General features: G+C 38.4%; 2 protein-coding genes across 11 annotated transcripts in view; one reads left to right on the forward strand and one right to left on the reverse strand.

The window, feature by feature from the left end:
• The window catches only part of LOC110831939 (uncharacterized), a 26319-nt gene extending 12478 nt beyond the window's left edge, over positions 1-13841 (forward strand). Inside the window, exons 8-16 of one of the 2 annotated variants that reach the window (XM_022068463.2) lie at positions 945-1200; positions 2381-2536; positions 2874-3050; positions 4561-4640; positions 7919-7965; positions 9527-9558; positions 9938-10107; positions 11374-11525; positions 13065-13841. In XM_022068463.2, coding sequence (XP_021924155.2) covers positions 945-1200; positions 2381-2536; positions 2874-3050; positions 4561-4640; positions 7919-7965; positions 9527-9558; positions 9938-10107; positions 11374-11525; positions 13065-13162 — 1168 coding nt within the window. In that variant the 3' untranslated portion in view covers positions 13163-13841. The other variant, XM_087354580.1, reaches the window with a different exon arrangement.
• LOC110831917 (mucolipin-3) overlaps positions 11832-26648 on the reverse strand; it is a 34785-nt gene continuing 19968 nt past the window's right edge. For 2 of the 9 annotated variants that reach the window (XM_022068420.1, XM_022068419.1), the window contains exon 13: positions 19606-20482. In XM_022068420.1, the coding sequence (XP_021924112.1) occupies positions 20401-20482 (82 nt within the window). In that variant the 3' untranslated portion in view covers positions 19606-20400. Of the gene's footprint in view, positions 15715-19605; positions 22854-23076; positions 23140-26648 lie in introns of those variants that run through there. The other 7 variants (XR_002543750.2, XR_002543749.2, XM_022068425.1 and 4 more) reach the window with 7 other exon arrangements.

Genomic DNA, 26648 nt, shown 5'->3' on the forward strand with positions numbered 1-26648 from the left:
ATAGGCGCAGTCTTGAAACTTTCCGATCGCACCTCGTACATATACAATATCCATAGATCCACTATAAGGTCCTTTACATTTGTTTAGAAAATAATGGTAGGACCTTTGTTTCATGACCTCTAAGTGTGTTGAAGAAATATCAGTGACCTATCATAATTCAGCAGGACAGAAATCACAACAGTGAAGCCGGATGTCATTGTCTTCATCATCACTACTACTACTAACACTGCTATAGACTGTGCAGTGAGCATAATTCCTGGATCACACCATATTTTTTAATAAAACTGTCAGATTTCCAAAACTCCCAATTTATTATGTCCCTGACTCACAGTTTAGAACAAGAGCTTCATACAAACAAATTCAACAATTTCATTACTGCATATGAAAAGGTTCACTATCATAAAGTTTCAGAATGTGCACCATTACCTGCTAGACACTGCTGTCATCATCATCTGTACTGATTTATTTTGTACTGTGCAGGGTAGAGAGAAACTGCGTAATGTTACTAAGGGGAGTTTAAGGTCATAACTGCTATTCTTATGAGGTTGCCAGAGACACCTATAATAATGACTCTGAGCAGGTTCTGACACATGGTATCTCATGTGACTTCAGAGATATGCAGATTTTCAGCCGTGGAGAAATAATTTCTTTTATATGTATTTCGTATTATTCTCGGTGTAAACCAGTTATTACCTTAAACAGCATTAGCCAACTGATCTTTGTAATGGTCAAGTGTTGTGTTTCTTTGAGGTATGGACTGAATTCTTAAATAATATATGATCTTTGGATTTAAAGGGTTAAAACATTATAAAATAGTAACCACATTCATTACTGTTTTAAATTGTATGAAAATTATCTTTTTCCTCTAGAAGCTACACATGTATTTCATTTGTGATGTGTAGTGTACAACAGCTAGAATCAAAAGTTTCTTTACTTTTGTGTAGAGAAGGGAAAGGTCCTGGCCCACAAGAACAAGCACCAGAAATTGATGAATCCTTTGTTCCTGCTCCTGCAATTGAACAACTTCCAGGAATCCATGTGGAAATTCAAAGACCTACAGAGTTTCCTTCAGAATCACAAATTCCTGTAACAGTGGCAGCACCTGAGGATGAACACCCACCTCCAGCTCCACGGTCATCAACCCCTCTTCCTCCTCCCATTACTCCTCCACCGCCACCTCCTAGAACAAGGAGAGTCTCCGTAAGTAGTAAGAAGAAGAAAAACAGTGTACTTTAAAACACTATGATATAATTATTTAAACTGAGTAAGGCCAAGAGATCACTGTCACATGCAAACCCAATACATGATGATGGCTCTTCTCCCATCCGCAAACTGAAAGCAAATAAAACCCTACAATGTCTAACCAAAACGATGATCCACTTTTAATTTGTATTTAGTTATGACTTACTACCTTGTGTTTGTTGTTACTCAACACGGATGTCTCTGGAGCGTAAGAATTGAGTGAAAACATTTTCAATTTGTGCACTGTTGGTATCCAAAATCATCTGTCGTCATATTTACAAATTTGTAAAGAGTGACTATCATTTCTTACCCCTTCTGACACAAAAATTCATCCTTTTTAATTGCACATTTGGAGCATACAGAAATTAAATTATTTATGTGTTTTGATGAAAAAGATTTAATCATTCTGTACAAAAAATTTTACACAATTGTTACGATTATAATGCTGAGATAGCCCAAATTAACTCGAGTTAATTCCCTCCCTGTCCAAAAAATGTTGTCAGTCTGAGATGTCTCAGGATAATCAGGGAAGGTGTCAAGAAAGACCTTGTTTGAAGATGGCTGTCTTCTGGAATACTGAACCACGTAGTCTGGTAGATATTGTACAACACTTCAGAGGAGCATACTTTTTCCGTCATAAGGGTGATGAGTAAGCCTCGTGCAGAAAAGGTAGATACAGGAGCAGACTGGCCAGACCAGTGAGAGAGGATTGGGTTGACGGTAGGCAGAGCAGGAGAACCAGTGGGAGATTGGAGACCTCAGCAAGGCTGGAAGGGGAGAGAAGGAGCAACAGGAGATAAAAATACCAATGAAGATATGAAAGAAATTATTATAAGTACAAGTATCCCACTGCATGCCATGTAGAGGGAGGGAGCAGGTATAGCTCCTACTCATTTTTGACCTTGGCACAAGATAGGGGTGAGTGGTCAGCATCATGGTCGTCTAGTTTGTAGTCAGTTGCTGTACCGACTTAGCTACCCCAACTCCTGATATACAAAGGATATGGAATAAATTGCTCTGATAATATGTAACAGGATAGCATCAGTGAAAATCACACAAAGAATGAAATAATGCAGATAATAATTTTTCGTCTCTGATTGTCCCGAAATGAGGACCTGTGACTTTTGTATGTTATCAGGCTCCGCCACTTGTACTTGACGAAGACGTTCACATTACCCTTCCATCAAGGAGACCACGGAAAAAAAGAGTTCCATTCCAAGATGTGCAGATGCAGATATCAACACAAGACATGAGAGAACAAATGCAATCATGGGAAGACACCACAAGGGTTCAGGTAGGAACACGCATCTCGAGTAATACATGATCACAAACTTACATTTTAATTTTAAAATTATTCTGAAGTAAAATTTCAAAGCTATGTAAAATTTCATCCCTTTAGCCTGAACATTGTATTTTTCATGTATCCAAGCATTCCTATTATAACGTCCCTTTTATGTGCCTTTCACAGCAGTATGTGAACGCCCGCTTGTCGACTGTTTCTTGCATGCGATAAATGGCTCTTGAATGGATTTCAATGACATTCCGTAGTGTGGATTCTTACGAAATTACGTATTTTTGCCTGTGACGTACTTCCAGTCAATTGGTCAGTAATGTAACTACATTGTTGTTAGGATGCAAGTGAAGACCATCTCGTTATTGATCAACATCGATACATCATTCCTGCCCAGAAGTTACTCAGAACAGTCAGAAACCGACTTCTTCCTGATGAACTGAAAAACCTGTTTAACAGAAACATGTTCACTCAGAGCATGCTTGATGACTCACTGGAGGAGGAGTCTCACATTCGGGTATGTACAGTACTTCCTTTTGACTCCTAGAGTTCTCAGAATTACAATATCTTTCACTCGTATGGAAAGAGCAGTTCCATCACACCAAATAATTTGGCACTTTTTATTTGGAAGTTAGCCACCTTCAAGTTCAACTGTGCTGTGAGTTGAGCTGGTTGAAGTGAAATTTTCACAGTTTTCCTCAGTCTTACTGAGTAAGTTAACTGAAGCCGTAATTTTACAACTTATATTAAGAAATTACCAGTTATCCAGGTTGAGAATTTTTATGATTTTCTTTGTCCCGCTACTTTGAATCGGGCCAGTCACTTCATTTCTATCAACACACACAAGCATCTTTTCACAAAATTCAGTTATAAATAAACCTCTTCATTGGCGCAGCATCATTAATAAACTACCTTCCAAGTGACCGACCACTGGAGAATGTGTATTGTGATTTATTCTCACATTCTTGGAATTCATTGAAAGCTTTAAAGTTTCTTCACTTACTGCATCATTATTAATCTATTCTGTGTTACGGGCAAAGTGTTTAATTGCATAGCATGCATTTGCACTGAAGGGTGTGCAGCTAGGCTGTTATGTTGCCAAGAGGGCGTAAGCCATAGGTATTGTGTAAAGAAGTAACAAGGGAGGTAAAACACATGAGTTGATCTGGACCATAAGGGATGAGGAGATTGAGATAAATGCTGGGCCTAATGAAAGGGAAGGAGGAGTCAGAGATATCGTTAGAAGAAGGGTACAAGTAGCTATGTGGTGAAGTGAAAGGTTTTAAGCGAACTGCTGTGATAATGGATAATTCAAGAGATATAAGAGGAAGAAATTAATATACGTGCAAAAACATAATATCATCAGGACATTGAGAAACTGAATACAGTCAAACCTCGGTTCACAAATGCCCCAGATCACGAACAATTCAGTTTACGAACAAATTTTCCGAACACAAAGCGTCTCGGATGACGTACTGTGTCTCGATTTACGAACACGTAAGCCGTCAACATCGTGGAGCAATAAGCTGGGAGTATCAGCGTTGGCAGTATTCGTAGAAGAAGAAAATACCCCGAGTCACCAACACCGATCGGCGAGATGGTCAGTTGCTGTGTAGCTTTCGTTCGCTCGAATTCACTGTGCCTTCTCTTGTATTTCAGTGTGTTTTGTGTTTTTTTTTTTATAAATTATTAAATAGGACACCATGGGGCCAAAGAAAGACAATGATAGAAGCAAAGTGAAAAGAAATCATAGCCAAACATGAAAATGGTGTTCGTGTCTCTGATCTACAGAAGCAGCTACAAAAGGCGTTTGTGAAGGAAATGTCTTCAGAGGAAGAGGAAGGAAGGGAGGATGTTCCTACTTCTTTGATCCGTGAAATTTGTGCAAAATGGGGTGAGGTGCCAAGTTTCATGGAACTATATCACCCCAATAAAGCAGTAGCAAGCATAAACATTTTCAATGATAATGCTAATACTTTTACATAATTATGCTTGTTCTAATATGGAGTCTTTTAATGTTTATTCAGCAACCTGGAACTTCCAGTAGTTCACTACCTTCTGTGAGTGCAGATGAGACTCCTCTGTTGTACCCAGACATCAGCGCAAGGTGAGAGAACATAAGCTTCATATTCTTCAAGGTGTCCACTGTGCTACTTCATTTCTGGACATAACAAAATAAAGCATTTGGTTACTATCAAATTCAAGAAAATAATATCAGTAATGTAAGACTTGAGGTTCTCACAGCGGTGAATATGAAGATTTCTGTCTTCTGGGTTATTGCGCTGTGTAGTCTGGTCGATGTTAACCAACGTTTCAGAGGTCATACTGCCTCCGTCATCAGGGCGATGAATATATTCATCGCCCTGATGACGGAGGCAGTATGACCTCTGAAACGTTGGTTAACATCGACCAGACTACACAGCGCAATAACCCAGAAGACAGAAATCTTAATATCAGTAATGTTGGTATATTTAAAAAATTCTCACCACATGAAATGTTCATTTGTCCTACTAAATGCATTATCCCTGTGAAACAACTTGGAACTTCCCTGCTCTCATAAAATCTTACTAAACGGCCAATCTTTACAGTTGCAAAAATTAAACCACGTTATTATGGAATGCGTTATGAAACTCTACACAAAGTGTATAAAGTGAAGCTTTCATGGCGATTGAAGTTGATGGAAGACTCTCGGGTTACAAGCCGCGTCAGGTGGCTGCAAGGTGATTAAACCGTATCTCCTGCCCAATGTTTCGAGAACAATCTCCGTTCTCATCCACAGCAACATTACTACCTGCCATCCACTGCCAGTTCCCATCAGCTAGTGTGCAACAAAGGAATGGACCGATTACCCAGCAGCCCTGAGGACGAGAGCAGATATTGCTCTCGAAACATTGGGCAGAAGATATGGTTTATTCACCTTGCAGACACCTACGTCCCTTGTAACCCGAGAGTCTTTCATCATCTACGCAATGTGTGTGAAGTGTTTTCTTGTTGAGTGACTGCTTTTTTACAGTTGAAAAAGTTGTTTCTTTCTGGCATTTCAGTTGCCATATTTTAACAGTACATATGCACTGCCTTTTCTGCCAGCTCTATGTGAATAACCTTGTATTTCATCTGTACGTATACTAAAGGATGACAATGATCATTGCTGAAGCTGAGGACAGAAAGCTTATTTCCAATTACAGAAATATCTGTGAAGCTTTGTTAGACACAGTATCCAGTACCATATTTCACAGTCTAGGAGGTGCGATCGCAAAGTTTCCAGACTGCGCCTATAAAGATCCGTACACTTATCTCAGGTATTAAATACATCCATCACCCTCGACGTAGTTCCCCTGGGAGTGAACACAACGATCCCAGCGCCGCTGCCAAGCCTGGAAGCATCCCTGGAAATCTTTCTTTGTCAGCCTGTCAAGCACCATCTGCGATTCTGCCTGAATCTCTTCTATCGTCTCAAATCTCCTTCCCTTTAGCTGAATTTTCATCTTTGGGAAGAGGAAGAAGTCACATGGCAAATAAGGAGGGTGCGGGATGACGGCCATGGTGTTTGAGGCCAAAAACTGGTGAACTTTGAGGGTGGTGTGCGCTGGCGCGTTGTCATGATGCGTTGCATGTGGAGTTCTTCCTTTAGAATCAGCTGACAGGTCCCATAGCCTATCCCAACAATGTCGCACAAGTCATTGATGGTACGACGTCGATCTTCGTGAATGGCCTGCTGAATCTTCGTAACATTTTCGGGTGTTGTGCTCAAAGATGGTCGTCCAGAACGCTCGTCATCATCGACAGAGGTTCGGCCATTTTTAAAACGTGAATGCCACACAAAAGTTTGCTGACTCCCCAAATGCTTGCTTTAGCATTTCATAGGTTTCCGTACCCGTTTTGGCGAGTCTTTGGCAAAATTTGATGCACGCCATTCCGAAATCGCAGGAGGGTCGGTGTAATGCACTACCAAAACGCCCGTAACTAAGAAACAAATGCTAATTCGATGATGCCGGCTGGCACACTGATTCACTATGAATGTAGGCCGCACCCCCTAGCGGCAGAAGCTCGTACTACATCCGGTTCGCCCTCTATTGACACAGTCTTGAAACTTTCCGATCGCACCTCGTATGTGTAATACAACCATGTTAGTTTAAATAAGTAACAAGAGTGTAGTAAGACAATTTTATAGAAGATGTACAGAATGTGATCCATCAGTAGTTATCTGTATTGATATATTAAAATAAATCAGTAAGTTCATAATCATCATGCTACTTAAGACTGACACATAAAGAATATTGTCAGTAGTGTATTGTTTTCCTGAAAGAATACATACCAGAGTTCACATACGAAGATTAAGAAAGTGTGAGAACTATAAACATTTCAAACCCCATGCGAGGACGAAGCCCAGAGCAATCGGTTTCTGTAGAATGATTTCTTAGACACTCGTCTCACTGTTCGCAACTTGTAGCTTTCTTTGAACATCTAAAATCATTCAAAACCTCATGTTCTTGGCATAGCTTCATCATCTGGGAAGATTCTCAGCAGGTTTTACCATCCCTTTCTCAAAATTTAAGAATAATTGTTTAAAAACTTGCTGCTAATTTGTTTGGCAGACATTGGGTGCATATTTTACAAATTCCACCAGAAACAAAACAAACTATGAGCACACCTACACCCTCCTACACTGAGTTAATGAGTTAATGAGTTATGGAAATAGTTTCCATGGTTACAATCCATCAGCATTGCCTTATGTCCTAAAAAAAGTTCTATCTAGAAATGTTTGAGTCACACATCGTATATCATTCTTTTGATCATGCAAAAATTAGTCTTCTACAATTAACCTTCCAAAACATTAAAATTTGAGGAATTATGTTTTCTACATGTTCCTGCTTCTGTAGCATAATACTATAAACTTAAAATTATTCATTGTCAGGAATTTTTCCATCATCTGTTCTTTAAAACCACGACGTTTCGGAGGCTGGTTCTGTCTCCGTCTTCAGGTGAGAGGTACCTACTCTGTTGGGTCCCTTAGATAGAGCTAGTCTCTGTCACTGGACAGAGTAGGTACCTCTCACCTGAAGACGGAGACAGAACCAGCCTCCGAAACGTCATGATTTTAAAGAACAGACGATGGAAAAAGTCCTGACAATGAATAATTTTGAGTGTAAACTACCGTCGTCAAAACCCTTTAGAATTGAATAATACTATAAAACTTATTATTTATGTAATGATTGTTTTCAATAACCAAACTGAGAACCTAATGTGACCACAAACCTAACCTCATTTCCATTTACACCTCTTACCAAATGTACACAAGTTTTCCTGGGATATCTTCTATATTCATTCACTTCAGATTACCTTTATGTGCATTTGTATACAACTAATGTGTAATTACCATTGCAGGCCTGAGAGGTCTCCAGTTCCGGCTCATGTCCTAGAAACAATTACAGGTTTGTTAACACATTGTTACTTATTTATCCACCTAAGAGGACGGATAACCAGTAATCCACAGAAAATTGAGATATCACGACTTTTGTTCTCCTTGCCTCTTTTATTTATTGTAAGACATTTTGGATAAAATTAAATAATGTTTTTTTCTTAATAATTTTTACATCTTCAATTAAAGTCTTTTGAGTTATGACATGGGATTGGCAAACAGATGTCACTGGGAAAAGCCAAAGTGTTCACTGAAAATAAAAAATGTCTTTAGTCATTCTGAAAAGTTTACTGTGTCACATTTGAAATGCTTCTACAAATATATTTAACTAGATTCGCACTTTAAATACAGGAATGAATAAAATTTATGTTTGAATCTCTTGTGTGACAAATCTAGAGTAGCAAGTTCTGACAGAAGAGCTTCAGAACGGAGAAGCAAAACATGCGAATATTCAGCCCTTCTGTTTCTCCCTGCCCTTTATGTGCCAGTCAGAGTCTGTCCATCCCCTTCAATTTTAAAGATATCAGTAATTTCACACAAATTTTCATTCCTCTTAGTTGTCATTAATAGGAGGCTCGTCCACAAAGTAAGTTTCCCTGGGGCCATTTACAGAAACAAAACACAATTTCATGGAAATATTTATTGCAACAGATACAGCAAGTGTCCAGCTATTTTTCAACGTGTTCACCACTGGAATTGAGACATACCGTGGGACCAACTTTTGAATACCTGTGTCGTAGAAGTCTGCCGCCTGGGATTGGATCCACTGTGTGACAACCATCTCCGCCTCTCTGTCATTCTCAAAACGCTGACGCTGACCGGACAGGAATTTCTTGAGGTGTAGGAAAAGATGGAAATCACTGGGAGCGAGGTCCGGGCTGTACGGTGAATGATTAAACACCTCCCAGCTGAACTCCTGCAGGAGACTTGCTGTCCGTCGAGCCGTGTGCGGCCTAGCGTTATCACTGACCGCACTTCACAGTCGGCGGGAGCTGGAATAAGAACCTCCATCTTCAACAGCTGCAACGATGCTACTGTGAGAACGCGGGAAGTACCGTTAGTGCATGCGCCATGCTACGTCATTAATCTATCACGTACGCACAGTCGCTTCGCGCAATATAAGGTTTGCTAGCTGTGGGACGAGTGGGAAACTTACTTTGTGGACGCGCCTCGTATTTTATTCTGTAAATGCAGTCAGCAAATAAATATGGTGTTACTCAAAATATAAGAGCCTGCGTAGCCCAGTCATTATAGTGACTAGCTGTGGACTGGACGACCGAGGTTTGATCCCTGATGGGGGCAGAGGATTTTTCCTCTATCCTCTGCGTCCAGCCTCCTATCCAATGGGTACCGGGGTCCTTTCCCAGGGGTAAAGCACGGCCAGGGAGTGATTCTGACCGCTCACCCCTATCTAGTGCTGAGGTCAAGAATGAGTAGGAGCTATACCGCCTCTCCCCCCAAGCGCCTACATAGCGTATAGTGGGACAGCTTTAAATTTTCTTTGTTACTCAAAATATATTTTGGTGCTTTAAATTTTCTTTGTCACTATTAATGAACTTTTATTTGTTGTGCAGAAGGAGCAGAAGTTGAAGCTGAAGTTGAACAGGTATGTCCAGCAACGTGCCACACACTTATAAACAGGAACTATATTATCTTACTTCCTTTTGGCGAAAGCTATAGATCGTACAGTAAGCAGTACTTCTTACTTTACTGATACGAATGTTCGTGATGATGTGCAAGAGCTCAATGTAATGTAATCCAGGCACTTAAAACCACTGGGATAATATTTTTCAAATAAATTGGTTAACACAGCAATGGATGATTAAATGTGAAACCTTGTGTCTGAGAATAAAACTGTTTTGGAACAAAGAAAATTACTGCATGTATTCTTACTGGCCAACCAATCCAGTCTTGACCCATCGAAGCATTGTCAGAAATTTTAAAAATTATATTACACAGGACATAACCTAAATGTGTTTTCACAGGTGCCATGTGACACCACCATTCCAGCAGAAGTTCCGCAGGAGTTGCAAATTACGGCTCAAGAGCTGCCAACAGATCAACTCATGCCTGAAGAGCCATCCACAGTTCGGCCACAAGAAGAGCCTGAAATTCAACTTGTCAGTCATGTACAAGAAATAAGTAGCCCTAAAAGGTTAATACTTTATACTGGAAACAATTTTTCTACGCAAGGTTTAATCTGAAGTATATTTGAATGCGATATAGGAAGGATAATAGAACCCTTACAATTTTTCTTATTTTCAAATCTGCTTCAAAATATAAATATCAAACTGTTTTTTACTCGGCTGGATGTGTCACCTTTGCAGATCAACACAGAAGTTGTACTTCTTTTTTCATGATTATTTTGTATGGTAGAAAATATAAATGTTTATATCTATCTCATGCAAAATCTATTTTAGGAAATTCAAATTTGACCCAGAATTTTGTTTCTAAGTTCCTTCATTGCCGACAACCCTGTCATAATAAGATTCGATGCTGCAGGGATGACACGAGGCAATGTAGAGGCAGAGTGCCTCAAGAAGACTGCCAAATTATTTGAAACAGGTAAGCCGATTTGTTGACAGGCTATGATAAAAATTCAAGGTCAAATTTGAACCATCTACATACATCACGATATTCCACAAAATCCAAGATTGAGGGACGTAATACGTCTACTGTCAGTCACTTTAGCCTGAATATGGAAACTGGACTGTTTCTGAAATGTCAACAGACTAGTCCGCAACACAGTGCATCAGTCAGGAAATGGTGACAGGAGTCTTTTTGCTAGTTTAATGTGTGTGTGAAACGTAAATAAGAAAAAAATATCAACTATACAGGAATACCTCGGAGATATTGCGGGTCGGTTCCAGACCACTGCAATAAAGCGAGTCACATGAATTTTTTGGTTTCCCAGTGCACATAAAAGTTATGTTTACACTATACTGTAGTCTATTAAGTGTGCAATAGCATTATGTCTAAAAAAATGCGAGAATTACCAAAATGTGACACAGAGACACGAAGTGAGCACCTGCTGTTGGAAAAATGGCGCCGATAGACTTGCTCGACGCAGGGTTGCCACAAACCTTCAATTTGCAAAACAGCAATATCTGCGAAGCGCAATAAAACGAGGTATGCCTGTACATGATTTAACGTTTTCACAGTGCTGAAGATGTCACTGTTGGTCCGCTGCATAGTAATGCCACGTGGACTTGTGGGTAGATACCAGTGTTTCAGAGAAATATAATGTCTCCACCGTCAGGGCTGAAGTGCTGCCACACTGAAGACGGAGACCATGTTTCTCTGAAACACTCGTATCTACCCACAAGTCCACATGGCATTATTTGACAGAAGACCAGCGTTGAGCAGATATTAACTATCGGCCGACAAGACTGAACTGCCAGTTGGAATGTTTTTATGTCAGGTCTGAAGAGCAACTTCAACTGGACATTGAGATGATGATGCAGAAGTTAAGGTCTCTGTGGGATGCAGGAATTCAGGTCACATTTGGCCATATCTGTCCTCCAGCCTCTACTGATCGGATCACAGCAATGACAACTTTTGAACTTTTACTTCGTAAGTACCACTGAACTCAAAATATCATACACAAAGAAAACAAATATTTACACTACTAGTAAGACATATAATTATGCTTGATCAACAGAACTTTTATCGATGCTGAAATGAAGATGTACCAAATGACATACTTTTCAGAAAAGTTTTTGAATGGTCACCTTCATTAAAATAATGATGATGATAATAAGGGGCAGGATTATGTTGGTGCTGATTTTGGTAAAACAATTTCTAAAATATAAAAGCATTTAAACAGTGTTTTGAATAAAGGAATTGTTTTACAATATCATAATAAGAATAATCACACTCTGCAAAACAAAGCAATATAATATAACAAAGAATGATAATATTTACATTTAATTGTACAATAAAATAAAATGTCAGGTATTGTGCAATTGGTAGTAAGTATTTTAAAAGCAAGAAACCTTTCATACATTTGTAAGTTGTCTAATATTCTCACTGGAATATCAAACCCCTAGTTTGCATTGTTCGAACAAGAAAAATGACAAACTGATAATACATTTTACATCTTCTGAATATTTTATTAGCTGAATAAGATTTGAAACTTTCATAACGACCGAACGCTACCATGTCTTCTCGGGCGATCGGCCGTGAAAGTACAGACTGAAACTCCACACTGATCATGTGAGAAGACTTCACTATTTTTTATTAGCTGCTCTATAGTTTAGATAGTAAATTACAACAGTGTTTTACAGAAAAGTGGAAAGATAAAATGTGTTTAATTGGCTACCAAACTCCCTAAGTGCAAAATGGTTCTTGTGTGCTCAGAAGCTACAACTGACACTAAAGGCACTCAATCAGTGCATACATCTTATAGAAGTGAATCTGTGCTCTCTAGCAAGACTTAAGTTAAAAGACCAACTTAAACTGTTGATTTATAAGTAAATACATGGTAGCTTCTTAGACGTAGTCCCCGTGGCTACATACTTTTACCATTGTTCATGTACTTATTGAAGACATTTTTAGAAGCCACAACACAACTTGCAATACATTCTCTCATCTACTTGAACCTCCACTCTATCCATGAAGTGACGGCTGCTCTCTCAACCACACGAGAGTTAAAAATCACTCAGCGTGAGATTGGTAAGCACCACGGTACCACGCTTGGTGCGTTGCTACTGCAAAAGCACTAAGTGATGTTCCTGCAGGAGGAACCGCATTTCGGAACGCTCCTTGTTAACTGGATGAGCGCCTCATTTTATCTGTTCTCCCTCCCCACCGCCACCCTCAGAAACAAACTCCTGTACAGTGCCTGCCAGTAAAAAAAAATACTTCCATCGTCAACTTCCGTTTTGGGTTACCGTGTCAGAACGTCATGCACCTGCTTCATTGTCACTTGTTTACTTCTGTGCTGGAATGGTTCGAACTACCGCGGCGTATCCAAATTTGTTCACTCTTTTTAATATTTATTAATTAGTAGGAAACAAAAGTAATATCTGTAGCTAGTAGCAGCGGCATTGTCATGTTGCTTATTCACATTTTATGAATTGTAATTAATTACATATATTATTTTACTTCTAGACATGCATCATCTAAACATTGTGCTCCTCAGACAAAGTCTGCGCATCTGCCCTCCAACTCTTCCACGTGAACCAGTAATAATTCACCCTGGACAGTGAAGTATTGTTTCCGCTGCTGATAGCTTTGCCATGTGTGTTTAATGGTTACAGTGAGTTGCATTATGACTCGAGTTATGTACATAATTTAATTAAATGCAATAGTGAGTTATCACATTAAAATACTGTAATCACTTATAAAACTAATTCATATTAAAATTAATACATTTTATCATAAGTTTTATCTGGTTGAATGACTATTATAACAAATATTCTAATTACTTAAAGGAATAATAGTTTCTTGCTAATACTGTACTAACATTAAATGTAGTTTTATTTGTACTAACATGTCGTGGGGTGGGGTGAGACTTTAGAGCTGATAATTCTAACCTTGAGGCTCTAGGTCTATGTGACTTCCCAAATGTCACTACGAAAATATTGTAACAAAGAACTGTAAACAGAAACCAACATGTAAAGGGTTAATGTCCTAAGTGACTGGTATGTTCTGTTCGAAAGGAACTGTTTTGTCTGCCAATATTTGACTAATTTAAATTAAATACAGAATTTATGCTTAAGATAGTGCAATTATTTTTCCCCACCTCAAATTCAGGCTACTGCTTGTGTGATGTTTGAGATTATTATGAACTGTTTCTCTATAATTTTATGGATACATTGTAATATTTTATGTTTTAAATTGAAATTAATGTTACTCTGAATCTGATAATAAAGAAGTTATTAATTACCATGTCTTTGTACTGAATTCTGGTTTCAGAATGAGGAAAGTTTTGTAAATTTTATATTTCTCGTGACTGACATTTGCTTTTTATAAATTTGCTGGGCTCCGATAGTACGGAACTTTGCATCCCACAGAAACTGGTCTGTACCACTGATTGACTTGGCATTTAATTATTTACTGCAAAGGTTATTTAGAATCTAGTGAGATGTGATGATGATTATAAATGACGAATTTAGAAGAATGGAAGCAGAAATGCTTATGGTACTATCTTGACATGAACCTTGTAGACCTGAGGAGAAACCTCCCAGTCATATACATATGAAGAAACATTATAAGCTGGCACTGCCATCTTTTATTGTGGTATCCAAGACAGAACGAGCTAGGGAAAGGATGCTAACGTGAAATAATGCCACTTTTGCATTTGTTAGTTGAATTTACAGATAAAACTTTTTTTTTAAATCAAAATATACTTAACTACCTTCTTTTCATAAGTTGAAGATATATTCTTTATCATCCTTTAATTTAAGAGCATTTTTGTCAGTAACAGGTAACGAATTATATAATTTTAACAAATTCCACATTTTAACACACTTAATTGATTCTGTGCACTAGTTGGGGAATGTTATCATTTTACACATACAGTCATCAAATACAGTTGATCTCCAAATTCAAATTTCATTGTTAATCCATAGGATAGTATTCAAGGAAGATCTTGTGACTAGATGAGTGTTCTTAGTTAAATATTCAACTGGCAGAGTTCTCACTTTTTTGAAATTCGTATAAATGTGATTCAAGGCCAATGAACATTGGGATCATGGATTTTAATCCCACTCAAGATGATGGAATTTGGCTGCTTTTCCATGTATTTCCCACACAGGCTATGTAATACTACAACCCTGAAGACAGCCATCTTCATGCATCTTTCACTTGTTTTTAAAATGTCCCTGAGGGTTTCATTCTATTATGTGGGTAAGATGTGATCTCTGAACTTTGATTTTAATAACTGTTAAATGGAAAATAACATGTCCGGTGACAAACAGTATTTAACCTTTGCTGACATAGGTCCTCTAGACCAGTGGTATTCAACCTGGGGTACGCGTACCCCCGGGGGTAAGCGAAGACATCTTAGGGGGTACGTGAAATTTTAAAAAAATATATATTATTTCATGATAAACACTGAATAATCAGTAATGTAATTTATTTAATTTATTTTAGATGTAGATTATATACTATGTATAACTTGAATTATACACCAACAACTTTGGGGGTACAAAGTTGAAGAGAAATTATATCTAGGGGTATGCAAACAAAAAAGGTTGAATACCACTGCTCTAGACTGCTCCAGACTTCAAAATCCCAAGCTGGTCTGAACACTCTGTGATTCATTTAAAATTTAAATGTCACTTTAAAATGGTGCTGGTACAATAACACATTCTATGTTATTCATGAACAACGCAAGATGAAAATCCATTCTTCCAACAGCTGAGTGGGTTGGTTGAATAAAATTCATTGTATCGTGTTAAGAAACAATAGAAATACATAGTTTCCTAACCAATTCTCATTCCAGTGATTGACGTAAGGTTAGGAAACTTGTATTATTCTAGCTGGGAATAATCACCAACATATTGAAACATTTTAAACAGAAGAAAAAATATATGGTCCATCAGCCATATAAATATTTTTAAGAAAGAATTGTTATTAAAATGTCAGTCATTATAACTAAATTGTTCTCATGGTATTTTGTCATTAATTAGGAATACAGTTTTTTCTCCATTTGCAAATTTGAATGTCAATTTTATATTTTCTAATTACCCTTGTAAGTTACCAGCTATTGTTAGTGTGACGGGCAATCAGAGGTTGTCTTTCTGGAATTTGTTCCCTGAAAAAACAAAGAAAAGCCCTAATCACACACAGAAAACATAAATATAATTGTAATCATACTTGTAAGTGGTATCAGTCACAAGAACAAAAGTAGTAGCAGCGCTGCTGTCTTTGGTTAGGCCACGATCAGATTTTCTGTTGCTTCAATGTAAACAGACAATGCACAAATGTGAACTTCAAAGTAAAGCTGTTATTCACATTGGTGCAACAATTTTGTTTCAGAACAGTTTCAACCCATGAGAGCTGAACTGATCCCACTTTGCTTAGGTCACAAAAATCACAATGTTTTCATGATGTGAAAACATTTCAAAAATACGTACCTTTAGTGCAACAGACACACGAAATAATTTATTTTTATTTCAAGATAAGGAAATATCACCAAAGCATAAATAAGAAAATAGGATTTCAATTAATGAAATTCATTCTTTGACTATGAAGTCAGTTTTCCCAAAAGAGTAATGGAGAAATATAATGACCTTCATTCATCCCAGCACAAATATCGCATTGACATAAATTTCAGAACAGTGTAAAATCATTTAAAATTCATTTGAATTTTTGTCATGCCAGATTTGAGCTTGTAGGTAGATACCGATGTTTTAGAGCAGGGGTCGGCAGACTACGGCCCGCGAGCTAAGAACGGATTTTACATATTTAATTCTTTGAAATTTCATGGATATATTTTCTGAACTGAAACTACAGTTCCAGCAGCGCTTTTCGGATCTTGATGCAAGTGCAGAAGACATTTCCATATTAAAAAAACCATTTGACTGTACAATTGAGAAGCCTCCACGTAACCTTCAATCGGAAGTGATTAATCTGCAGTGTGATCACATGCTAAAAAGCAAATTTCAAGAGAAGAATCTAACAGAATTCTATAAATGTCTTCCAAGCAATGAATACGGTCAACTAAGATCATATGCTCGGGGATTTATATCTGTATTTTTCAGCACCTACCACTGTGAAAAGACATTTTCAAAGATGAAATATGTAAAATCTCAATACGGGTCAGCGTTAACGGTTGAACATTTACAATCAATTTTGATGATAGGGAGTACTGAATTTAAACCTCAGTTTGGTGAAATGATATCTCATAACAGGCAATTCCATTCTTGAATAAAAATTTTCTTGGATATTATCCATCGTCTAGTAAATATAAAACGTAAAACGACGTTTCGGAGATGGGACTCTATCTCCGTCCTCAGGTTCCTACACAGTTGGGCCCACTAGATAGAGCTAATCCCTATCTCCGGACCTCTAGCTCTATCTAGTGGGCCCAACTGTGTAGGAACCTGAAGACGGAGATAGAGTCCCATCTCCGAAACGTCGTTTTACGTTTTATATTTACTAGACGATGGATAATATCCAAGAAAATTGTTATTCAATTGACTCTTCACCATCGTCAAGAAGTTTTAGATTTGAATTCCATTCTTCTCATTAGTAGAGCTGTATTTCAAACAATTGTAGTCTACTTATATTATTACGTTATATTTTGTTCAATAAATTTGTTAAAACTTGTTTTTTTTTGTTACACAAGTCGGCTTACCTATATAAATATCCCCGAGTTTGCCTCTTGGCCCGCAGAGCTTAAAATATTTACTATTTGGCCCTTTAGAAAATATGTTTGCCGACCCCTGTTTTAGAGGAACATTATGGCCTCGAATTTCAGGGCTGAAGATTGAGCCACTATTTACTTATAGTCCATATGGCATTAGACCCCAAAGACCAAGGAGAATATGAATCCAGTGAAAAGAAACAATCTCATTCCAACACACACAATTGCATCATGAAGTATGGTGGAAAGGAGTCTCAGATGTTACAATTGTCCTTAGAAAATGGAATTGATTTCAAGACAAGGATTGATCTCTGACACAGCACAAATATTGTCAGAATGTAGATTGTGTTGCAATGACCAAAATGCACACACTTGTTTCAGTGACAAAATGTGAAAAAGAATTCACAATTCAGTGATATTAAATACTCTTCTGTTTCAGGTAAACTCACATAATGAAAAAGGAAAAAATGGAGAATGACACGTGAGTAATGAAAATCCATATATTTTTGTAACACTAAATGTGAAGAACTGATACGAAATAAAAAATATGTCATCACGTAGTACATGAAGGTTCCTGTCTGTACCTCCATGTTACTTCTCGATACTATAACAAAGTGTTTCACACATAACTAGTAGATAGGTTATCTTTTACCTTACAACATATTACATGCCTGCCTTTATTCAACAATTATCATCATACAGTCACCACTAAAAATGGTCTGATATGACTGAAAAACATATGGTGAGATAAACACAGACTAGACTAGAATATAAAAATTGTTGGTTTTGTGACTGTTATTATGGCTTAATGTGACATTTGAGGTTTACACAGCAGCGAGAGGTTTTGGTGCCTCGCAGACTCATTGGTAGATGCCATCATTTCTCCCCCCACATTCCTCATCCCTGACTGGCCTACTCCCTCACTCTAATCCTATACAAACCCCCACATTTCCAAATATCACCACATATGGAGACAGTATGTTTCTCTGAAACATTGGCACCTACCAATGAGTCTACATGGCACCAAAACCCAGATCATTGAGTTTGCTTTAAGTTTACGTTCATTCAGAAATGAGTCAGCCATTGATTAATAACAGTAGACAGTATTAAGTCGCGCCATAAGCAGGTCATTTAATATTATATTGATTTTCATTCGCCATGTTACATTCTGTTTTCATCTTGTTCTCTGGAAAATCCTACTGTCATTGCTTTCATGTCTCATAACTATGATTTTACAAGAACAGTCTAGTTAATTTGTCTGCTACTCACCTCCCATTAAATCTCAGATGTCTCAATGCCTAGTGACAAGGACTAACCTCATTTAACTGATCCCCCCATAAAAGGTAGTCTCTGAAATGCCATGTTTGCTTTTACTTCCAGACAATGGACAGTAATGATCACTTTATGTGAATCAGCTACTTCCATGTGGAACGAGTAACTTATGTGCAGTATACTGCACGCATTCACGAAATGCGTTTGTCAGTCACACCAAGAGCACCTCCAGGCTACGCACATTGCAGTTAAAAGCAACTAGCACGACAACAGATTTTAAAAGGAGGATACGTGCGGGATTTGGTAAGAAGAGATCCAGAGCAGGTTACAGCATCCTTCAGCACACTGTTAAATATGCTTGCATAATGTACAAGAGATGCATATTTACTGGTTCAGTTACACAGTACATACAGTAAAAGATGATTCGATAATTTACAAGTTTCAAAGTCAACATCGGTTTTAATGTTAATGACTAAACATTGATAGAGGTCGAGCGAGAAGTGCTGGCACTTGCGCAAAGGACTGATTTTGGTCTTATGAGATGGACCCGTCTGAAGCACCCGCTGGAGGGGTGTCAGCTTCAGTTGGTTTGTAGCTCTAGCCATGTTTAGATCGGTGCGTCACCGCAGCTAAGGCTGTGTGACCCCCACTACTACTGAACTCCTCTCTCACGTCTTAAGACATTTAGGTGCCACCACTACTCGCGCGACGTATAAATAAGTACAGTGAAAGATTCAGTAGTAGTAGAAAACACGCAGGCTCGAATGGTGAGAGCTAAAAGGAGAAATCTGAATGCCACTGCAAGATGTTATTTGATACATACATGAAGATTTCCGTCTTCTGGGTTGTTGCGCTGTGTAGTCTGGTCGATGTTAACCAACGTTTCAGAGGTCATACTGCCTCCGTCATCAGGGCGATGAATATTCAAACGTTGGTTACCATCGACCAGACTACACAGCGCAACAACCCAGAAGACGGAAATCTTCATACTCACCGCTGTGAGAACCTCAAGTCTTACATGATACATACATGATGGTATTCACTGAAGGATCTGAACACAAGTCATTCCAGTGCTTTAAATACTTTTAATTGCTTAGACTTTTAAAATCATAACATGTTACTGTACACAGATGATTAATATCACACATTTATTTTAACAGCAGAACATACACATTATGAGAACAACTGCTGATACGTCTTTCTCATTATTTAGTAAACTGTGTGCCACGTGTACTGTCTTTTAATTAACAAAACTGGCAAAACAAGCGAGAAAGGCCGAAATATCAAAAGAACAATGCCACAGGTAAAACTGATTCTATTTATATATGTATATAATATATATCTGTACAAAAGAAATCTTTAAATGTCAGGTACACATAACACATCTACAGACAGTATGGTAGTAACGACACAATACTTCTCTATTTCAACATTGCAATCATAAGAAAGAGTACGAAGTTTTTGGGATATATGCCCACAAAAAACAAATCATATTTATACTGCATTTGTCCAAATACTGTTCAAACTGATTAGCAAATTATTAAATTCAGCAAGAATGACACATTCTGCAAATCCATAAGGATATTTTGCCACATTAATATTATACCAACACAACTGAACGCTTAAAGCTCTTTCAGAAAACCCTGCGCTACTATTAACAATTACATATATATATATACATACACACAAAAGTCTTCCTCCACTTTGGCACAAATACCTGGGGGTACCAGGAAACTATGGATATCACATTTCAGTAAATACAGTTTATGTTTCTGGAATTATAATTACTTGGATAAATTTTAATATATGCCAAGAAGCATATTTCCTGTCTCACACAAGTAGACATGGCAAAAATGCAACCTATACACACATAGCACCAACAATTTTTGAAGACAGAGGTTTAGAATGGGTTGACCTGCCAGAGAAAAGTGTATATGGTGTCCTGAAAGAAAGAACAGAAGTGAGCTCATTATATTTCTGGACTGTTAATTAGCTGCAAAAGGATAGGTGAAATTATCTCACAACATTACTTACTTACTTAGGCATCTGCGGGTCCCAACATTCGTTGGCTTTGATCTATTAGACAATTGGTAGGACTCCTTGGACGAGTGATCGGCCTGTCGCAAGGCCTCTACCTGTACACAGGACAGCACGACACAGAGAGACGCGGACAAACATCCATGGCTTGAGCGGGATTTGAACCCACGGTCACAGTGTCCAAGTGGCACGAGGCCCACACCTCAGACCGCGCGGCCACTGTGGCGACATTATGTTTTACAGACTGTGGATTTCAAACTGGAATATATTTCAGGATAAACATCAGTGGTCAGAATCAGGAATCTTTCTTACAAGACAAAATCACGTCCTCAAAGCATCCCCATCATTTCTTCCTCTTACAGAACTCACATCAACACATTATGAAACTTCCATGTAAAACCTACAACCTGCTTTTGTGAGGCAGTTATCGGTAAAGGACACGGTAACATATTTTTAATCCAAACTGAATGTTAATATAGACTACGTAAGACTATGCAAAGATGAATATGAAGCAATATGTGAGTATGAAGTTAGGTATGAGGTTTTCGCCGTGATGAAGATGTTGATATTGACCGTTACCATTTGCAATGAGCTCAGTGATCACACTGCAGCTTAAGTCGTACAACGCATCAACTTTCTTCAGGTTACCACATCTAAATTACATCCATTCTATTATACGAATGTGATATCAGAAACCAGCTGACACAGACACCGATTTTACTCCCACATAAAACACGACCCAAGGGGTAAAACAGGCATTACAGTAATAAGCCTATAGCGTGACTGTTCAGTGACCACAACCAAACCGACTCTGAGGTCATTCAGTCGCCTACAGAACTAGTCCCTGGGATAAAGCAGTCAGGGCATGAAGCTGATAATTGACCTCCACCTAGTGCCCAAACATCTTAACCGCACAGTACTTAAAAATCATTACAGCGTGAACTTATGTGACTGGTCATCTAAATGGCAAATTCAACTTTAATACCAACATAGCAGCCACTAAAAACTTTTGAGATGATGGTTACACTGTTACAGCATTTAACATACAATGTAAAGTTATGTACTTTCTTTTCCCATTTGCATTCTATCGTTATCCATGCATCTCATAGCATGTGCCCCAATTCATGCTTTTCCTAACAATTTCACCACTTAAATGTTACAATTATCTGGCCCGTCCAGGTAAAATAAACCCAGATTCCACACATATTATCCTCATTCTTTGTATTATCATAGCTATCAAAAATTAAAGTCTGCATAACATACATATGCATGTTGCATGTCTCTGTGTGTGTGTATAAGTTAATTTTTTAACATTTTTACAAATTCTTGTCCATGTAAGTCTTTCTGCACTTTCTCATCGTCATTGACACCCAATCTGATTCTGGTCGAGTTTCTCACCTTCAGATGGACTTAAAAAAAAACTGTTTCTATCCATTTATATTACAACCCACTTCTCTACTCGCTTACTTGCCAGTACAGCTTACTGTTACATTACTTAAAATTCTCTGAAGTAACCGCGTTCACTTTCTTTATCACTGCTACCTATCACATTATCGTTTCTCGCCGATCACGCCGCGCGTTCCCTTCCATCAGTCACTTTCTCACCGCTGTTTCTCGTTCTTGGCCACTATCACCTTCAAGTTCACTGTTTCTGCTCACCATTTTCCTTCTTCCTCTATTTAAAAAATATCTTGCGACATTATTCTTGAGCATTTCATCCCTGTTTCATGTATTCTTCTCTTACCTTTGTTTTACCATCATCAATCCTCACTTTTGCATCCCAAGTTTGTAAATCAGTTTAATTGTAATGATGTCCGAGATTATTGCAGGCACAGATGCATACTGAAATGTCAATAAACTTATATAGTGGTCGCAGGAGTTTTTGGGCGGTGGAAAATTCAGGGGGAAGGCTAGAAGCGAGTCACTTGTATGATAGTATAATATTTCCTCTGCTTCCAGGAAGGACGAGGAGCTTATCGGACTGAAGGCCCAAACAAAACAAATACACTGACCTTGCCACTCAAAGTACACAGAGTAGGTCCATCCGCCAGCTTCTCCAACGGCAAAAAACTACTGTGTCTGCTATAGCAGATGACACGGTGTAACAACTCGGAAGACAACCACCAAGACTTGTGTTTACATTCCATTAATTTTCTTGCAAAATACTTTAATTTTAGTACTGTAAGTAACAAACTAAAGGCACAAATGTCTTCTATGCCACGTAGCAGCTCACATGGGGGAGTTAAGAAATGCATGAAGACTTTTTGTTGGAAAGCCTGAACGAAAGAGACCACAAGACTAATAATTCTGACTGACATTTCCCATCACATCTGGATCATGCACCAGTCATTCTTAATAATGAAATTATTTTATAAGGGCCGATGAAGAGCCCTCTTATCGGTTTCATCCATTTGCTGTCCATTAAACAATGCTTTGTGTAAAATCTAAGCTTCATTAAATCTTATTTAAAAAAATTCAAACTCAAGAACATGAAAATACCTGATTTTGATCCAAAGTTTCTCTGGCTACTGGGAGCGAGATCTCATCAGAAATGTAACAGGGCTGAAAATTGGAATTTATATCATGAGAAAAATGACACCTATTTTTCCCCATGCAAAGAGAAACGTCCACATGGCAGGCAACACGATACTTACAATTGCATTCCCCTGAAAGCATAATAATGCACAAGCAGCATAGCACAGTACAGCCACACCGTCAGTTTTTGCAAGCATCCACCGATTGATATGTGAATTAGTACTGAACATTTATAAAACAGCTTCTTTGTTCCTACAGCATGAACTCCATCCCTTACAGTAATACATGACATTGCCATTGACTGTATCATCATCATCCAATTATGAAGATCTGGGTCATCAAAACTAGACAAAGTGCTTCAGTGTTGCCTTTGCATTTCTACTATTTTATTTTGAGGTTTATTTAACAGAATTGTCATTATCTCTTTTCTTTAATATATCGACAAATGACATGGTGATGAAATAAATGATCACGCAGAAATTATATGGAAGAAAATGGTCATGGTCTAATTTACAGCAATCACCTGAATGGAGGGACTGCGGAAAACCACGAAAGCAGGATAGAACGGGCGATAAAAATACGTAGCACAACTTTCTTTGGAGGGGAAGTAAAGCTGGCAGTCCCAAGTCATAGATTTACAGCATGTAAAAGAACCTTACGAGCATGGATGAAATGTTTCGTAAGCAAAATTCAGCGGCCATTTCTCACCCACATCTCTCCTGATTCTCTACTAGATGGCTCTATTATTATTATTTAGTGTTCTGTGTGACGAAAGGTCCATATGAACAGGATCCTTCCATCCTTTTCTCTTCTCGGACTGGGACCTGTTCATATACGTTCTTGGCAGATGATCCAGAAGTGGTTTGCCATTGCCTTCTTCTGTGTGTGAATGGAGTAATTGTTGGGATGCCACGGAGGAAAACTCCGTGTTGCCTAGACCACGGCCTTGCCCAACACAAGTTATAAATTCGGGCACCGCCGGGAATCGAACCCGAGACCCCAGGATTACAAGGCCAGCGTTCTAACCGCTAGACCACCGTGGCATAGCTCTAGCAGACAAAAATCAGGATTGAGTAGAAATTGTTCAGAGGCACAAATGCACACTTCAAAGATCAAGAAACCCCCAGCATGCGAGAAAGCCAAGGCCTGGACTCAGGCTGTTGTGCCATAGAAGAAGAAGAAGAAGAAGGAAGACAGATCAGCCAATCTCTCAGCTCAATATCTGAACCTGGGATCTCCTGAATAGAAAGCAGGAGTGGTGACCACTGGATCACAATGTTCATGCATGCTGTCATTGTCATCACTGTTTTAGCGACATGGGGAAACCGACAGGTGCCATGAAAACATCAGCCAGCTTATCTAATTAAAACTCGTACTCAGTAACCATGCATGAAGTTAAGGTAACTTTCTTAGCGATGAGACAATTTCAGATATCGGAACAATGTCAGATACCAAGTGAAGGTCCATTTCCCATACCTAATTGGACTACACTAAATCCATTTTCGTGATGTACGTAACAAGAGGTATTAAACATACGGGCAATGACAGTACCACTGGCGAATAAGCCAGTAGAAGGAGTGAAACACATCCACACGTTGGGTACACGGAAGGAGTACATGGCCAATAACTCATAGGTCTATTTAATCTGCATCACATGACGCAGCACAACGATATAAAAGATGATAACAGTCGACCCTCACCACACAATTATCCACATTAGCATAAAGATGTGAATTGATTACATCACAATAGTTTTAAAGCTATATTAATATCACTGTGGTAAAAATTAACCCATCTATTTCAGCATATTTAATTGTAATAATATTTAAATATGAGACCACATCACATGTCATTTTGGCTTTAACCACACTGGTTCTATTAGATGGACCTGGATGATACGTCTACAATACTCCTCACAGTACAGTATGCTGACACAATTCCAACTACTTTTAAAACTTAATTTCACACAATCAACACAACATGGCAGGCAGAACCTTCATCAGTACTTCGGTGATGTTATAACATGGTTACAGTTCAAACGGACATAAGTGGATTCAAATGCATCTACCTCACCCAAAGTAACTGGGCCCCATATTTTTTCTTAAACAAACAAACACTGAAAGACACAAGATTTTACTTCTAATGTCTTACAGTACTGACCACCTATGAGTTAAAACTCAGCAGACTGTGCTCGTAAATATTCTTATGACATCGGCCCTTGCACTTTAATCAAACGCTGTATTACGCTACTCAACCCATCAACGTTACTTGTTAAATGACTGTAGCTTACAATATTACTGATGACGGCCCTTTGAGGTAAAAACACATCTGGTTTTAATTACAATAAATATGTCAGAGGTTACAAATACAAAACACTTTACAGAAACAGAATGCATGCACACAACGTCTTAGAAGCACCCAACACAGAAAACAACATTCCACTTATTTTCCTTACATTAAACACAATTTCACAGTTGAATCATTAATGAACATACATCTAATGATCCCTGTTGTTAGAATGTGCTACAGTTGAGTTTAAAATGCATTTATGCATATTCACATGCAAGTGGCGAGACTGGGGATGAGAACTTATGTGACAGCTTCAAAACCATCAGCAGTTTATGTTTTGAATGATTATTTTTTCTTTCGTTCTTAAGAACTGTATTAACCCCTCAGGCCAGAAGTCCACACAGCTGTATGGGCCTGGCGACAGAACCCACAAAACAGTTGACAATACAGCTGTACCAGGCACTGCAGTCTCTTAAAACTGCTGTTTCCTCCACCTACTCACAAGCAACAAAACTAATCATGTCGGACTCTTCAGAAGGCTTTCTTTCATAGTGCCATCTGTTTTCTGTTCTGCAAAACTTCAACTGAAATATATTTAATCTTAATTATTCTATGGCTTATCATTCAAGGGTAAATCTGCACCAATATGGCTCATGGCTCAAATCAAGCATGTGTTGACAATGTTAGATAAAAATGACGTGTCTCTTTTCTAATGGTTCTGTGCATGTAGTGTCATGTGCGGAGAGAAAGACTATACATATTCAACTCAGTGATAGTTAATAAGAAACTGAAAAAAAAAAAGGACCGCAGACTATCTTTTTGTCAACAAAACTTTTATCTGACTGAGCAAAAGACAAATAGGGATGCATAAAACCACATACAAAGAGCCGTTCTGAAGCTCAGGTCCACGGCTAGAAATGGGATGCTGGCACCTCCATAGGAAATACGAGGTGTGATCGAAAGGTTTCCAGACTGCGCGTATAAAAACCCGTACACTTATCTCAGGTATTAAATTCATCCATCACCCTCGAAGTAGTTCCCCTGGGAGTGAACACAATGATCCCAGCGCCGCTGCCAAGCCTGGAAGCATCCCTGGAAATCTTTCTTTGTCAGCCTGTCAAGCACCATCTGCGATTCTGCCTGAATATCTTCTATCGTCTCAAATCTCCTTCCCTTTAGCTGAATTTTCATCTTTGGGAAGAGGAAGAAGTCACGCGGAGCTTAGAAAGGAAGTTGGGGTCGGTTCT

This window comes from Zootermopsis nevadensis, unplaced genomic scaffold, assembly GCF_977971745.1.
Source record: "Zootermopsis nevadensis isolate Lab colony 2312 unplaced genomic scaffold, Znev_1.0 Znev_ptg000023l, whole genome shotgun sequence".
Classification (NCBI taxonomy): domain Eukaryota; kingdom Metazoa; phylum Arthropoda; class Insecta; order Blattodea; family Termopsidae; genus Zootermopsis; species Zootermopsis nevadensis.